A 15,435-nucleotide genomic window follows, 5' to 3' on the forward strand; every position below is an offset into this window, starting at 1 on the left:
AGCACTTACTTACAGCAAAAAGTCTGTTACAATAGCGAGGTGCAAGATTGGTTTGTATAAAGAACCTCCAACCATACACTGTATATAAAGAGAGACAACATGACTGCTCCCCAATTGTTATTTGACGCTATAAAAACAATCGATTGACAACTGAGACTGGCTCACAAGTGCATGGGGAAATGAGGAAAAATACATGTAACATACAGACAGACAGAATGGTCGGTCAGGGAGGGGACTCATCCTATAGCAACATAATGAGAAGAAAAGAAGAAGTCAGTGGATGACGAGGACAGTCTGAAACTTCATGGTTTTGGATCAACTGGGGAGGATGTGAAAAAACTACGAGTGCAACAGTTTTGAAACAAACTTTCTGAATATTATTTGATTTCCACTGTAGAAAGAAGAATTAATTGAATGAGTCATGCATTTAGTTTATATATACAGTTCAACAAAAATATTCAATGATTCATTGTTTATTTGCTCTGGTATTTAATGTCAGAAGCACTGTGAGTATTGAGTTGTGTAAATATAAATAACAGCTGGAAACATGGAGGTATTCGAAAACTTTTGACAGGACTGATATGGTGTGTTTTGTGACCACAAATAAAACGCAAAAACATTGGGTAGTTAACATCAGCACTGAGATCAGGATGTGTTGACACTCACCTGAGCCTATAGTGGGGAGACAAAGCGTGTATGTGTGTGTGAGGTTGTGTGTGTGTGTGTGTGTGTGTATGTGTGTGTGTGTGTAGGGACACGGACATGGGTGGTGAGTGGGTTCAGACTAGATGAGTGCACGACTGAGATTATTTTCTTGCACTAGTGCACAAAGAGACATGGTGAGTGTGGGGGGGGGGGGGGGGGGGGGGTGGGGGGGGCGGGAACCTGAGGGTGGGGGTGTGCAGAGAATTGCTCCCAGGGATTAACCATGTTCAGCCATTAGCACAACCTGGCAGTCAACTAGTCACACAGCAGGGTCCCGTGCCGCCACACACACACACTGATTAATGAGACGTCAGAGAGGAACCACTGGTGTTGTGTCGTTTATTGTTGCTTTGTCTATTCAGTGTTTTTACAGTATGTGGCACTGATTAGACAAGTGAGCACAAGTGAGCCTTTTATATTATGCAGTTGATTCAGTGTTAATTTCTACCAATTTATTATTTTAATAATGTTTATGTCAAACTGTACATAACAGTTTGATAAGCGTGCCATTGAACTAACCATAAAACCAGTGGGAGATTCTCATTCACAGAAAAAGGACAGGTGTGTTCGAAGTAGGCTGTCAAGGCTCATTTGTTCTCAACGTGAGATACATATGGAAACAGTTGGAGTGACTTCTGTGCGTGATTTCGTTTGTATCGACTGAAAGCTTAACAAGACACGAGGAATGGAAATTTACAAACAAGGAGTACATTTCAATGACGTTGGTGAGAAACGTTCAATTAATCCAATTGTATTTATGCAGGCACAAAATCACAGCATACATTGTCTTCAGGCACATTACATATTTAAGTACTGCTACTAATTCCTTTCCCTCCAAAACATGGAGAGCAGTTCCAAGGACAGCCTTTGTACGAGAAGGGGAACAGGAGAGGGCCACCGAGTTGGAGGAGCAAGCCTGTGACTGGGAAAGGCTATTGGATGTAGGTCAGTCCCATCACATATTGTCACTACCACCCTAAGACCAGACCTGGTGCTCTGCGTGTTGTCTACTTTGCAGAATTGTCAGTACCCTGGGTGGATGCTGTTGATGACGCAAATGAGAGGAAGAGGCTGTGGTGTGCAGACATGGCATTTCAGGCAGAACGAACTGTCTGGAAGGCAATAGGTCACCCAGTGGAGGTTTTATTTCAACAGCCACCATCCAGTTGCTCAAAGGACTATGCATTCACAGACAAGCCCTGTTACAGAATATAAAAGAAAAATCACGGACTGCCCAGCGCTAAAGCCAATGGCTGTGGTTCAGGAAGATTTATTGCAACTGGGCCTCAAGATGCTATAGGGACACACTCCCAGGTCTGATCAGCCTGAGTTTGGCCTGCCTTCTGGTTAAAAAAACAATAACCTGTTGATGCTGTTAGTACAAATGAAGATATGTCCCTAACATCCACTGGTGGTCACTAACATCTGCTGATATCCATTAGTGTGGAATGTGGTGTGAGCGTACAGGGCAAATACACTTGCTAGATAATTCCCCTCCCTTCAACCTCCCCATGTGTTTGCATGTGGAATAACCCAATGGTAAAAAAATAAAGGCCCCCTCCAGAGCTAGTGATTGGTTTGTCCGTTCTAGGCTTCTGTAGAAACATGTAGGTGCAACACAGCGTTCTTTGTTGAACAGGACGCAACTCATTTTAAGGCAATGAAATCCCAACAATTCTTAGTTTAAGGTAATTAAAGAAAAGTTGAATCATACATTAAACACAATTTCTGTGATAAATCTCACTCCGTGGACCTTTTAACTGAGATTTAAGCGAAGCACAGAGAAACTTCACCCCTTAGCTGATGAATGTGAGAGCAGCCGTCATTCTGCACCGTGAAGCTCAAACATATATCTGAAGCCCCAAGAAAAACATGTTTTCTAAATAAGAGGAACTTGTGACTGTAAATGCATCATGAACATATTTAAGTTATTTCATCTCACTACAACCTCAGTCTATTATACTGCTCTCAACCTTGAGAAGTACCACATTGTGTTTGTGTGTGTCTGTCTGTATGTATGTCTTCGGCCATGTGCTCCTTTAGTCACAGAGCTACCAGAAACAAGAAGGGAGGGATAGAACAAAAAGCCTCTGCGGACACATTCACACACACTCACAAACACAAAAACACACACACACACAAAAACACACACACACACACACACACATACACACGCACACGCACACGCACACAAACACAAACATACACGAAATACTCTTTTGTCTCTCTACAGCGCCTCCTAATGACAGTGTTTGCATTACATGAAACCCAATAACATGTGGACTATTATAAAATATTAGTCCTTAAATAATATTACCATTTTTGCCAAAATATTAATTTAGTCTTTAACTTTATTATAAGTATGTAATGAAAGACGAATCACTGCTTTATGAACAAAAGTAAAAACGTGTATTTTACCATTTTTTTGTCTTATTTTTAGAAGAGATCTTATTTTATCTAATGTGCAGTACTATACTTATGATGTGTTTAACATTGCAGAAACGGGCGTCCATACATTTAAAAGAACATACAATTTTGTGTGCATGTCAATTTCAAACCTGTGATATTTAGACAACCAGCCTTATGGACACTATGTTCATTTAATAGTGAGATTAGATATATCATATATATACAGTATATATATATATATATATATATATGTGTGTTTATATATTCACACTCAGTAAATATTTTTATGTGTGTGACAAACACAGTGTTTGTTGTGAGCAGTATGAGTCACAAAGATGAAACAAACATGTTGACTTGTTGTTTCAAGAAGGGTGTATGTGTGTGTGTGTGACTAATATTTTGTAACTTTGTGGAGGCACCCCCTGACCCAACACCCCATCAGCTTGTGATTGGTCTTTGGCTCCACCATCAGGGATTAGACCATGTTTCCCCACTTTACGTCCCTTATTCCCTCTCTCTCTCTCTCTCTCTCTCTCTCTCTCTCTCTCTCTCTCTCTCTCTCTCTCTCTCTCTCTCTCTCTTCTCTTTTTTCTATTTCTCTTTCTCCCAACATCACATGATCCGTTACATCACGGGATTGAGGTCAGAGCTGGATTAGGGCGAGCGAGAGAGAGAGACAACGCCGGAATTACTGAAAGTGAGGGAGGAGGAGTGTGTGTGTGTTTGTGTGCATGTGTGTGTGCGCGTGTGTTCAGATGAGGAGAGGAAGAGGAAGAGAGAGAAGAAAAGAGATGGGCGATAGTGAGAGATTGAGACAGAAAGATGAGGAAGGTAGACAGAGACAGGGATGAAGATATTCAGGCTTAAAGCAGAGCAGGATTGAACAATGCACATGTCCCAGTGTCATGTCCGAGTTTCTAAAGGCATCTCCATGTGTTGACAAAGGGAAGCTCTTAAAGAATGAAAAACTATAAAAATGTCCTCACTTAATGGTGAGTCAGATTAAAACAAAGCTGCAGTACGGATACATGCATATAAAAGTGCTCGAGCGATGGAGACAAAGGTCAAAAACTTAAGTTATTGAGTAATCCTCATTCTAAGTGTGCACTTTTCTCTTTTGTTTCCTTGTGTAGTGTGTATGTGAAAACTGCTTATTTGATATTTATTCACTAAATTTACTCAATGTTATTATTACCAGCACGAACTGTTCCCTATAATCTGTGCTATTGCATGAAGAGTCTTTATACAGTAAACTACACAACAGTGAAGTTTGAGTGTTTTAAAGTTGTCTGATTCACTTCATGGCTCATAGCTCCTATGTTGGATATATATATTTTTAAATGGTACGGTAATTAATTTTTTTATTTAACAACAGGAAGTCAGTCTTTACATTCGGAACACATATCTTTAATAAATTATTGTAGAGGTTCATCTTCTACCTTTTTTTCAGAGCTTTTGACCATGTCATGGGGCCATGTGTTTGACCTGGAGTTTACAGTAGGCAGATTTAACTTGGAGATCCATGAGGAGCTTCTGGTTAGAGGAGGACCCACTCTACCAAAGCCACAGCTTTCCCACATCTGAAAAGAGAATGACACCAACTAATCATTTCATCTAACAACACAAACTGTAATTAAAAACTAAATTTAATTTATATAATGTAATCTTAATGGTTTCACTCAGAGAAAATGTATTCTTCTACTCTCTAATTGATTTCATGTTAAGTGGCAAGTTGGCAAGGAAAACAACGCCATCATCACAACCATCTTAATCAATTATTGTTTACACCTTTTGTTTGAGCAGTGATGATCTAAATCAGTGGGGCCCAACATCTCTCATGTCTTGTGGTTGCTAACATGACCAACCAAAGCGTGATCTTCAAGAGATGAGTGATCCAGTAATTCAGCAGAAATAGACAAAATTAGAAGGAAGTCAAATAAAATAAACAGCATGTGCAAAGTGGAAATATGATGTATTTCTGTCCTTTTCATCACGACATGGCCCCTCAAATTGATCTGGCAGCTTCCTGTGGGGGTCCTGATCCCCAGGTTGGGAACCGAGTATTCACTGTAAATAGGCAGATGAAGGATCAGTGAACATTTAGTTTCCTACAGACCCCTCATCGCAGTATGTTTTCACCAACCCTTTCATTTCATTCCTCTCAAATCTTATTACAGGGTTTCGCATTTGGTTCGGCATTGCAACAAGATAACATCATGGATAGTAATATGTATTTCAAAACACATCAAAACAGAATAAAAGATAAGAGGTGAGCAATATGCTGTTGTCCTGGGAACACTTGGGATCCTAAAGTGACCTTTGCTGGCCCTGGATCAGGGTGAACCTGTGACTACAGATTAAACTACATCACACTGGCATGAAACAGGAACTGGGCGGCATGCCGGTTCAGGGCTTCCTCCGGCCTGCTCTCCTGTTAAGGTAAAGATGATCCCACACGTAAGGAAATATGGCTTTGATATTTCAGACCTGCTTTTTTGTGGAAAGTAGGGACATTTGGATGTATACAGGATATAAATCTATTTATTTTGAGCGTATTAAGTGAAAAAAAAACAAACAGAGCAGTTAAACAAATGAAACATTCACTTTTTCATTTGAAAACTCTTAGTTTCATCTCTCTGGGCACCGCTGATGTTTGCTGGACTTCATCTGTGTTGTCTTTATTTTCTATTTTTATTCTCAAGAGGTCAAAGTTTATTTAACGATGCTCGATGTCCCATGATGCACCAGGCAGAGCATCTGTCACAAAGGGAACATTGGAACCAATTTGTCATCTGGAGAGGGGGCAAGGTTTTAATCCTGCTGATGAAAATAGAAATGTCCAGAGGAAGATGGGCATGCAAGTGGAGAGATGATGAGCAGAGAGTGACGGTATGGAGGAGGAGAAGAGGAAGAAGAGGATGAGGAGGAAGTGAAGGAGGAGGAAGAGGGAGACAGTAATCCTGTCTAATTCACTTAGTGTTGCGCTGAGGGAGCAGGACACTAAGAGGATTTGGGACATTCTCTAAATTAGATCAGCAAGAATAACAAACTGCAGGGAGAAGTGGATGAGACAGAATGAGGGGGCACAGAGGAAGAGGTGGCACAGAGAGAAGGGGCAGATGAGGTAGGTTGGCTGGAAAGAAGGGAAGACAGGAGCAAATGAATGGAAGAGGTAAATAAATGAAGAGATGGCTAGAACCCTCAAGAGAAAATCAAATAATTGGAGGTTTAAGGATGATATAGATTGGTTGCCAGTTTGAATCATTTCCACTTCCACTACTTTGAAATATTTAGGGTAGCTGTCACTGAGCAAGGCATTCAACCTCTGACAAGGAAGAAAAGGGTAAAATGATTAGAGATTCACACACATGACAGAAGTATCACCTGTGGCCAATGGTACCAAAAAAAAAAGCCTCCCATCACATTTGTGTTTGATGCTCAAAACACATCAAACGCCAAGCACTGCCACAATCCAGACAACAGTATTAGTCCAACATATCATTAATCTGTAGCTCTAAACTCTGACTTTTACTATTAGTGATATTAACTAGGTGTTAAGTTGTAATCTGCAGTAAAGCCCTTAGCAGAAGTGTATGCTGAGGTTGACAGTGGCTGGTTGATCCATTCATACTGTAATACTGATCCTGTTACCAGCACTAGCTGCAGATCACTCTCACCTACTTACACTGTGCTGCAGGGTGATTTAGCTGCTTTATAGCAAAGCTACAAATCTTATTTAATGATTGACATTGTTTAACTGATCAATATGATGATTATTCAAAGTGTTGCTGAGCCAGACTCAGAGCAGTTTGGATGAGGTAGTTGTTTTCACTGGTTTTACTGTGTTCACACTCGGAACACATAATGATAATTGTTTCTATGGTCATAGTTCTTGACTGTATCTACTTATTCTAGTTAATTACATATTTTATTTTTATTTTAAGTTTTGAATGTTTATTGTTGAATGGATTTACCATTATTATCACAATTCACAGCAAGATTCTTATAGGTTTCCTCCTCTAAGAATCATAATGTAGATTTCCATCCATTGTAAGAGGAAGCTGGTGTCTCTCATCTGTGCTATCTCTTCAGTCTCTTTACTTTTTTATGCTTTATAGATTTGTTTCTCTACTAGACACATTTAAATATTATAACTCAACCATAAATCAATAACAACAAACAATTTGAGAAATTTTAAACCTCAAAAAGCACAAAAAGACTATTCATTGGGATTATTTGGAGCAAATTATGCTTTGTTGTCCACAGAGTATCATTCTATAATTTTTTTTATTTTAATTAATTGTGGTGTATTCATACCTTTTATCTTGATTCAAAAACTGGTATGTGCAATTTTTTGTCATCGCTAACCCTGATTGGGTCATTGAAATAAAGCTATATAGCAGATGTGGGCCTCTTCAGGCGATGCTGCAGAACTTCTGGTCTTCTAGTTGTCTACTAGCAATTTAGCGAATGTCCCAAAAACAATTGTGGGCAAACATGTCGTGCTCTCTGCAATGTGTAATCTGGATGTGAACCTAAAGTGGCCCATCTGGTTAATGATGAATATTGCCCAAATAGTACAAAAAAAATTCAGACCATCTCTGGCACCTTTGGTTGAGCAAATCAGTTGAAATGTAAAAGATGCGGTAAACCGGGTTTCATGAAAGCATGACAAAGTTGTAACTAGAATAACACTCAGTACAGTGTTTACCTCTGTCAAGGCCCAAACCTTACAATGAGTCAAGCTGAACCAAACTTCACACACAGAGATCAGTTCCCTAAATATGCATGATTTTTTTTAAATCAAGAACCATTAATTATTCAGTGTTAAAGACAGTGATCAAAGCATTCCTGAATCCACCCATTGATCCAGATCTGCACCAAAATTAAATGGATTCTACCCTGACCCATACCACATCCTTTCACCAAGTTTCATGGAAATCCATTTAGTTGTTTTGTGTAATCGTGCTTACAAACAAACACACAAACAGACATGGGTGACACCTTGACCTCTTTGGTAAAACAAGGTTTAACATAAGAGCTGTATCAAGATTTTTGTGCCATTCAACATATGGGGGGGGGGGGGGGGGGGGCACTCCATGTCGAATGAGACAAAACTGCATGACTTAGATTTGATCAAGCAACTGTTGGAATGAATGTTGTTTTATTATTATCATCATTATTTATTTATTTTCCCTTCTGCGAGTCATACTTAACGAAACCTAGACATGAGTTGTGTTTTCAGTCACTGTATTAACCTAGTCTGAGTACAGACTGTTCACTCAGTGATCCTGCTTCATCTCTATGAAACTCTGTTTCATCATGGATTTGATTTTCAATTCATTTCAACCCAAACAGAGCGCATAAATTTGTGATTGTATGTGTGTGTCTGTCTATGTCTAAGTAAAAGAGTTGTGTGTCTGTTTGTGTGCATGTGTGTGTCTTATGTCTTGTGTTTAGAAATTACTTACTGTTCGCATTATTTATGCATATGTGTGTGTGACTCGTGCATTTCTAAGTATATGCTTGATAATTGCTTTTTGCATGTGTCTGTTTTTGTGTGTGTGTGTGTGTGTGTGTCAGTGTGTGTGTGTGTCTGTGTTTGGGCGTGTGCTCGGGCGTGTGCTTGGCGCGTGTATGCTTGGCGGCGTTGGGATTAGGAATCGATTAAGAGGAAATTGGACTGCAGGGAGTGGGGGGGATGGAGGGAGGAAGAAGGGAGGAAGGGATGAGGGGAGGGAGGGAGTTGGGGCTGATGGGGAGTCCGTGCAGCCTCGGCAGCAGCAGCAGCCAGTGGCATGATTACACTGTGCATCCAGAGCAGGCCGGCCACCAGCTTGTTTGCTGGGGATTAGAGAGGAAAGAAATGAATCATATTTTCTAAGTCCTGAGTGTATCTGAGCCTGTGTCTGTGCTTCACAGTCCATATGCTGCTGAGGGATTACAGGAGCACGGCATGGGGTCTATCTATCTATCTATCTATCTATCTATCTATCTATCTATCTATCTATCTATCTATCTATCTATCTATCTTTCTGTCTGTCTGTCTGTCTGTCTGTCTGTCTATCTATCTATCTATCTATCTATCTATCTATCTGTCTGTCTGTCTGTCTGTCTGTCTGTCTGTCTGTCTGTCTGTCTGACTGTCTGTCTGTCTGTCTGTCTGTCTGTCTGTCTGTCTGTCTGTCTGTCCCTCTCTCTCTCTCTCTCTCTCTCTCTCTCTCTCTCTCTCTCTCTCTCTCTCTCTCTCTCTCTATCTATCCGTCCATCATTCCATCCCTCCATCCCTCCTTATGCATGTATACATGTATAATGTTGTGGACTGGCCCATGCTCTGTGTTCTCAATCTACATCCCAGTCAGGATCTTTACAACCTGACAGTAAAAAAGTACAAACAACCACTAGAGGAATAATGTAAAGTGGTCAGTGCTGAACATCTGGTTGTTTAAATTGTGTAGCACTTAACAGTTTTCAATGTGAAAGATTGGACTTGCAAGATGTACAGGTTGGTGACTTTCACTTCAAGTTGTGTTCAGGGTTTGATGAAACACAAGGGAAATTCAGTGTGTGGCCTAAAAGAAATGAAAGAGAGGACCAGACTACAACAGATGGATGATATTACATCATCCCACGCGCCAGAATTAATAATAACAACTAATTTGTCAGGTTTACATTGATTTTGTTGCCTTGACTAATATTTAACAGTCAAGTGTATCAGTCAGGGTTTGTGCTTTGGTGTCGTTGCTTCAATTGTCAGTAGTGTAATATTTATGGAAAACTACAGTGTAATGCCTTTTATCACTATATATTTATATAATCTGAATATTTCCTGAGGTATTTCACATGAAAATTTGTTGTTTCGATTATGGTTGAGTCACTTTACATGTGCCTTCAATTTAAACCAGATTCATCAGTTTTACTAAAGAGTTAGTTAAGAACAATAACCAAGACAAAAACAATTTGAATACATTCTGATTATTACGATGATGATTATTATGATTATGATTGTTAGTATTATGATTATTATTATTATTAGTAGTAACAGTAGAATAAGTAGTAATGGTAGTATAGCTAGTTATATTCATATAAGTATTTGTATTAATATCAATTTTACAGTGGTGTATTGTTTTATATTCTGTCATAGTGACTAAAGACCCATTTTGAAAAGATATTTCCACACACCACTGGCTAATAGCATGACTAAAACCTTTCATGGGTGAACTTCTCTCAAACCCTGTGGAGCTGACCCTGCAGCCTCTTGGCAGCAGGAACACACTGAAACGTTCAGCAATCCAAAAATAATCTGCCCGTCACTCATACTTCAGTTTGGGGCTGGTGGAGCGCTCGGACTCAGTATTATGGTTTGTTCTAATCTGTATTCTGTCCTCATGCCCTGCTCCCTCTCATCTTTCTGCCTTATACACTCAGCCTCTTGTATGGATTAGTGGAACGCTCCCAAAAACAGATTCCCCATCTCCTCTTCTCTCATGTGGACATCAGACGTTCACATTTTTTTTCTGCTGTGTGGCACTAAAATGGCAGAGATATAGGAGGATAACACCTGTTCGAGGTGAAGGTCACCCCTGATTCCACCTTTGCAGCCGATGTTCAGTAAGTAAATGATTCAATTTACAGAAGTCAGTGACCACAGAGATTTAATGAAGTTGTTTAATGTCTCAGAAACATCATAGCTATCTAGCATGGTATCGGTGAGACTGGTCAAACACAGGAGACAAATGAAACATACAAAAGAATTCATGTCAGAAAAATAAGCAGAGAAGATTATAGTCATGCAAAAGATAAAAGTATAGTTAATGATTAAGAAGCATAAACAGCATTGTATCCTATTACTGCTACTTTTATTGGATAAACCCCTGAGTTTGAAAAAAAGAAAAACAACAGAAGAAGCAGAAACCAGAAAAATAACAAGAGAAAAAATAAAAAGTTGGCAGTTTTCTAGAAAGTAAGAAAGAGAGAATGTGTTGGGTGGAGCGCCTGCGTGACAACACGTTGCTGATTCCACACATGATTGCATTTTCAAGTTTTAATATTTACAAAATAACGACAAAAAAAGAACATTATCAATGTCCGTGTCAGCTGAAGACATAATATTAATGATGATAGTAATAATACTGATAATAATGTCAACTTCAAAACAAATTACCACAATTTTTACTTCAACGAATTCACAATTTTTTTTAACATAATATTGTTTAAGTCTAATACAAAAAAAACAGACAATACATCAAACACATAAAGTGGTACCCATCCCATCTTTACAGGTTGGAGTTGAGAGAGGCACCAAATTCTCTGTGCAAAGGGGGGGGGGGGGCTGCATGGCGGCCCAGTCCCTTCCCTTTCTCTCATTCAGCCTTCTCTCCCATCAGACACCTCACTCAAGCAGTTCACGAAAAGCAACAAAATAATAATATTTAATGATTATGAAGTCATCTGTAGATTCAAGAACTGCTTCGACAATCCTCTAACTTCATGGAAGGGGAAAGTACTCGGCTGCCAAGATCCACAATGTGACCATTGTTGCCCGAATTGTCTGGAAGTGATCCTATTAAACTAACAATGTACAAGCCAATACTGTTAATGATTACAACCATGCTCAAAGGCAACAGGTTAGTACTGCAGTCACAGCGGTGACAACTCTACCCCCTCTGCTCGTATCACACACAGGCTGCAGAGGGTCAGTATCATACAAGGCTACTGGGAATCATCAGCGTCCATCTGCTATACACTTGGATTATTGAATTGGGGGCCACCCTGTGAAGACACCTCTGTCAAATGTCTGCAGGGTCAGTTGAGAAGTTTGGCTCAAAGCTTTTTGAGTCAGCTCAGCGATGAGAAGCAGCTTCATCAAAGAAATACATCACAGGACGTCTACGAGACAAAGTCTATAGGAGGAAGAAATAAACACAAGCTTGGGATCTCATCAGTGGAACGTGTCGATTAGAAGGTTGTCTAAACTTGTGGGTCAGAAAATACATTAGCTCAGCTTCAAATTCATCACTGTCAATAAAAGCAAATACAAAAAGTCTTTGATTTAAAGGATTCATGCTGCAGGCCTCCTTAGCTTTAGATGTTTCATTTGATTTGTCTTGTCATTGGTAAAAGTTATACTCAATTTAAGTTGCACAATTAAAGCTGAAGTTCTTTCTAAGTGATTTGATCTTGATATCTTTTCTTCTTTTACAGCCATTCTTTGATTTCGAGGCTGATTTTTACACGGTTGCACCTTAACACTCTTAATTCCACCCATGTTTTTTTGTAACAGCAAAACTGAAAAGTCGTTTTGAGCTGATCAGTTCCTCAGCTGATATGATTAATAACTGATATCTGTGTCCTAGGTTCTCCTCCTTCCCCAATAAAACACCTAATGTTATCTTGGGTTCGATTTTTTTGTTTGCTTGTTCGTTTTTTTAATCCCCCTCCCCCCCTCCCACCTCCCCTGTCATTTACAAGACCTGGAACTTCCAGGAGTTCTGGTCCTTGTAGTCCAGACAGTCAGTGGCATTGAAATTGAGCTTCCAGGCAGCTTGGTCCTTGTAGTCTAGACAGTCGACAGCTCCGAAACCCAAGGAGGCAGCAGTGTAGCCCTGTGAGGTGAGCGAGGCAGGGGACTGGCTGAGGGGCCCACCCATCGAGGAGCCCGTGATGGGGCTCAGGGCTCCTCCGGTGCCCGACAGCTGCGGGTGCATGGGGGACAGGTAGGAGCTACAGTCCAAGCCTGTGAAGTAGGAGGAGGTCCCCGCGTAGCTCTGGCTGTAAGCGGGGGCCTGGCTGTAGGTCATGGGGTAGGCGGTGGTGCGCTGCATGCACGGGGTGTTGGAGGCAGACATGGGGTCTGGCAGCGGAGAGATGGAGGCCGGGCTCCAGATGGACACCGTGGCACTAGCCGAGCTCGAGCTGGGGGTGATGGACGTGCCGGGAGGAGGGGGTTGGGGGCTGTAGGGTCCATTGCTGGGGTTGGCACTGGCCTCGGCGTTGGACTCACGGGCCGGGGACGCCTTCTTCTTAGGGGGCCGTGGCTTGGACTGGCCCGTGCTCTGCTGCTGCTGCTGGCGGCACTTTGCACGGCGGTTCTTGAACCAGACCTGGAGGAGGATAAAGAATTAGTACTTTATCATTAGCAATGTCTCTCTCTCACACACACACATGCGGATGAGTTTATAGTGAGTGTGCAATGAAGTGTGTTACCTGCACTCTGGACTCGGGCAGGTTGATCTTCAGGGCCACCTCCTCCCTCATGAAGATGTCTGGGTACCGGGTTTTGGAAAACAGAGCCTCCAAGATGTCCAGCTGAGCGCGTGTGAAGGTGGTGCGCTCTCGACGCTGTTTACGCGGGGTGTCTAGAAAAAAACCAAAACATTATTATTATTATTTGCATTCATTATTATTATTATTATTGTTATTATTATTATTAGTAGTATTATTTAGAAGAAGAAGAAGATTCTAAAAGGACAATTGCTTTCCAAAATCCAATGAATGTCTATAATAGAAAACACGATTATTCCAATCAGTATTAACTTTTTTACTTCCCAATTTAGTACTTTATTTTAACATTCATCTAGTTGTATTAATAAAATAATGAAATGGCAATTCCTTGTGAATTCAGAAAATACATTTAGATAAATAATAAACCGCAGGCATATTGTTTCTAGGATGGGTATTTTAAGAATCAACCGAATATGTCGATTATCAGAAATTATTCTAACGAATATATGTTGACAAATACCAGATTAATCCTAATTGATTAGTTGAAGCTAAATAAAGTGTCTGCGATTTACACATCTTGTTGGATCGAATACAATTATCTAACGCTTCTTCTTGTATTGTAATTGACAGATGAGACCGTCAGAATCGAAATATACAGTGAGAGCAAACGAAAGTGGCTCCACATCAAACATTCACGCAGTTTTTTGAGTGGAAAAATCGACTCCATCTATTCAACAAGAGGGCCCAGCTTTGTAACACACGCCTGCTGTCACCGAGGCCAAACCCCAGCATCCTCCACTGCCTCATCTCAAGGACGACAGATGCTGAGCAGGTCATGCATCCGCACCGAACAATATAAGTTAAGTATTCACGCCAGTCATGACAAAAAAAAACACAATGCGCCTGCTACTGTAAATAGGTTAACACTAAGAGCAACAGATTGGAGTCTGCGGTGATGTTAATTCGGTGTGAGAACAAGCTGCGTCTCCATTCACACACGTTTTTTTTATTGTTTTTTGACTCTGTAATCCGCTGAATTTATAGGTCATGTGAACACATGTTCGAATGCCTGAAGAATCATCTAAATTCCTTTTTTCACTGATATTTTACGCATAAAGATTAACGACCTTTTCTATAAATTCCTTCGGTGTTAGCATTTCGAAGTATCCAACTTCACGTTTCCACTTCAAATAATAATGCAAAAGACTTATAAAATTGATTTAAAATGAAAGATAGAAAAACACAGTTAGAGGCCACAGGCTTTTACTTACTGGGATATCCAACGGCAGCGGAGTGGAGCAGATCCATGCCCGGGCCGGACAGCGTTAACCCGTTCACGGCGTAATGGGGTTGCTTAATGTAGGACATCATGCCTCCTGCCGGCTTTAAAACACTCCCTCACTTCCTCACTCTCTCTCTACTTCTCTCTGACCGGGGGCCGGGTCTCCAAGCTAGTCTCCAGGGGGTGTCTCTCTCTCTCTCTCTCTCTCTCTCTCTCTCTCTCTCTCTCGCTCTCTCGTCGATTTCCTCCCTGTCTCCCCCCTCCCTCTTTATCTTTTACTCTAGGTTGTTTTTGACTAAGTTGTTGTTTTTTCCCTGCTGGCCCTCTTCTTTATCTGTGTAGCTTCCTCTGACCTAGTGCCGTCGAGCCTAACACCTGCCTGTAGCTGTGACCTGAGTCAAAGTACCTGTGCACCTGCGTCTACCTGGTGCTTAAAATCACAGCAGCTTTCGGACCTCGCTTTATAGTCTGCGCAAATACGACAACAACAAGCCACTCAAATCAACCGAACACTGTGAGCTGAAACCCCAATTCGAGAATGATGAAGGCTGACCAAACTAGACCCGAGCTATCATTCAGTTGCTCCAACCAGAGTCGTGCGTAATTGCCCGTGCGCACCGACGTCGCCAGGTGAATTGTGCCAAAAAAGCAGCGGCAGGTCCAAAGTAGTTGGGCCCGTCTGCGGGAGCTGATGCGAGCTGACACGGAGCGTGGGCCCTGGTCACTGAGGAGAGGATGTGATGTGGATCTGCAGGTGGAGGACAAGTGAGCAGAGCGAGAAGAGACTGGCTAATTAGAAGTAACTTCTTACCCAA

At 41.1% G+C, this 15,435-nt stretch overlaps 1 protein-coding gene across 1 annotated transcript; it reads right to left on the reverse strand.

Annotated features, from left to right (window-relative positions):
* Window positions 1-10,849: 10,849 nt before the first annotated feature.
* Window positions 10,850-15,435, reverse strand: LOC128440207 (homeobox protein otx5). The gene is made up of 3 exons (XM_053422847.1): window positions 14,610-15,435; window positions 13,321-13,472; window positions 10,850-13,217 (listed from the first exon to the last, which is right to left on the reverse strand). The coding sequence occupies exons 1-3, from the start codon at window positions 14,707-14,709 to the stop codon at window positions 12,579-12,581; spliced, it is 891 nt and encodes a 296-aa protein (XP_053278822.1). The 5' UTR covers window positions 14,710-15,435; the 3' UTR covers window positions 10,850-12,578.

Source organism: Pleuronectes platessa, chromosome 5, assembly GCF_947347685.1.
Source record: "Pleuronectes platessa chromosome 5, fPlePla1.1, whole genome shotgun sequence".
NCBI lineage: Eukaryota > Metazoa > Chordata > Actinopteri > Pleuronectiformes > Pleuronectidae > Pleuronectes > Pleuronectes platessa.

What these genes read in the sequence shown, in the direction of transcription:
- LOC128440207 (XM_053422847.1), bottom strand. Translation starts at nt 14,709, where the DNA reads ATGATGTCCTACATTAAGCAACCCCATTACGCCGTGAACGGGTTAACG. An exon ending in CGCTGCCGTTGGATATCCCA is followed by an intron (nt 13,473 to 14,609) that starts GTAAGTAAAAGC and finishes GTTTTTTTCTAG; the next exon opens with ACACCCCGCGTAAACAGCGT. An exon ending in TGCCCGAGTCCAGAGTGCAG is followed by an intron (nt 13,218 to 13,320) that starts GTAACACACTTC and finishes ATCCTCCTCCAG; the next exon opens with GTCTGGTTCAAGAACCGCCG.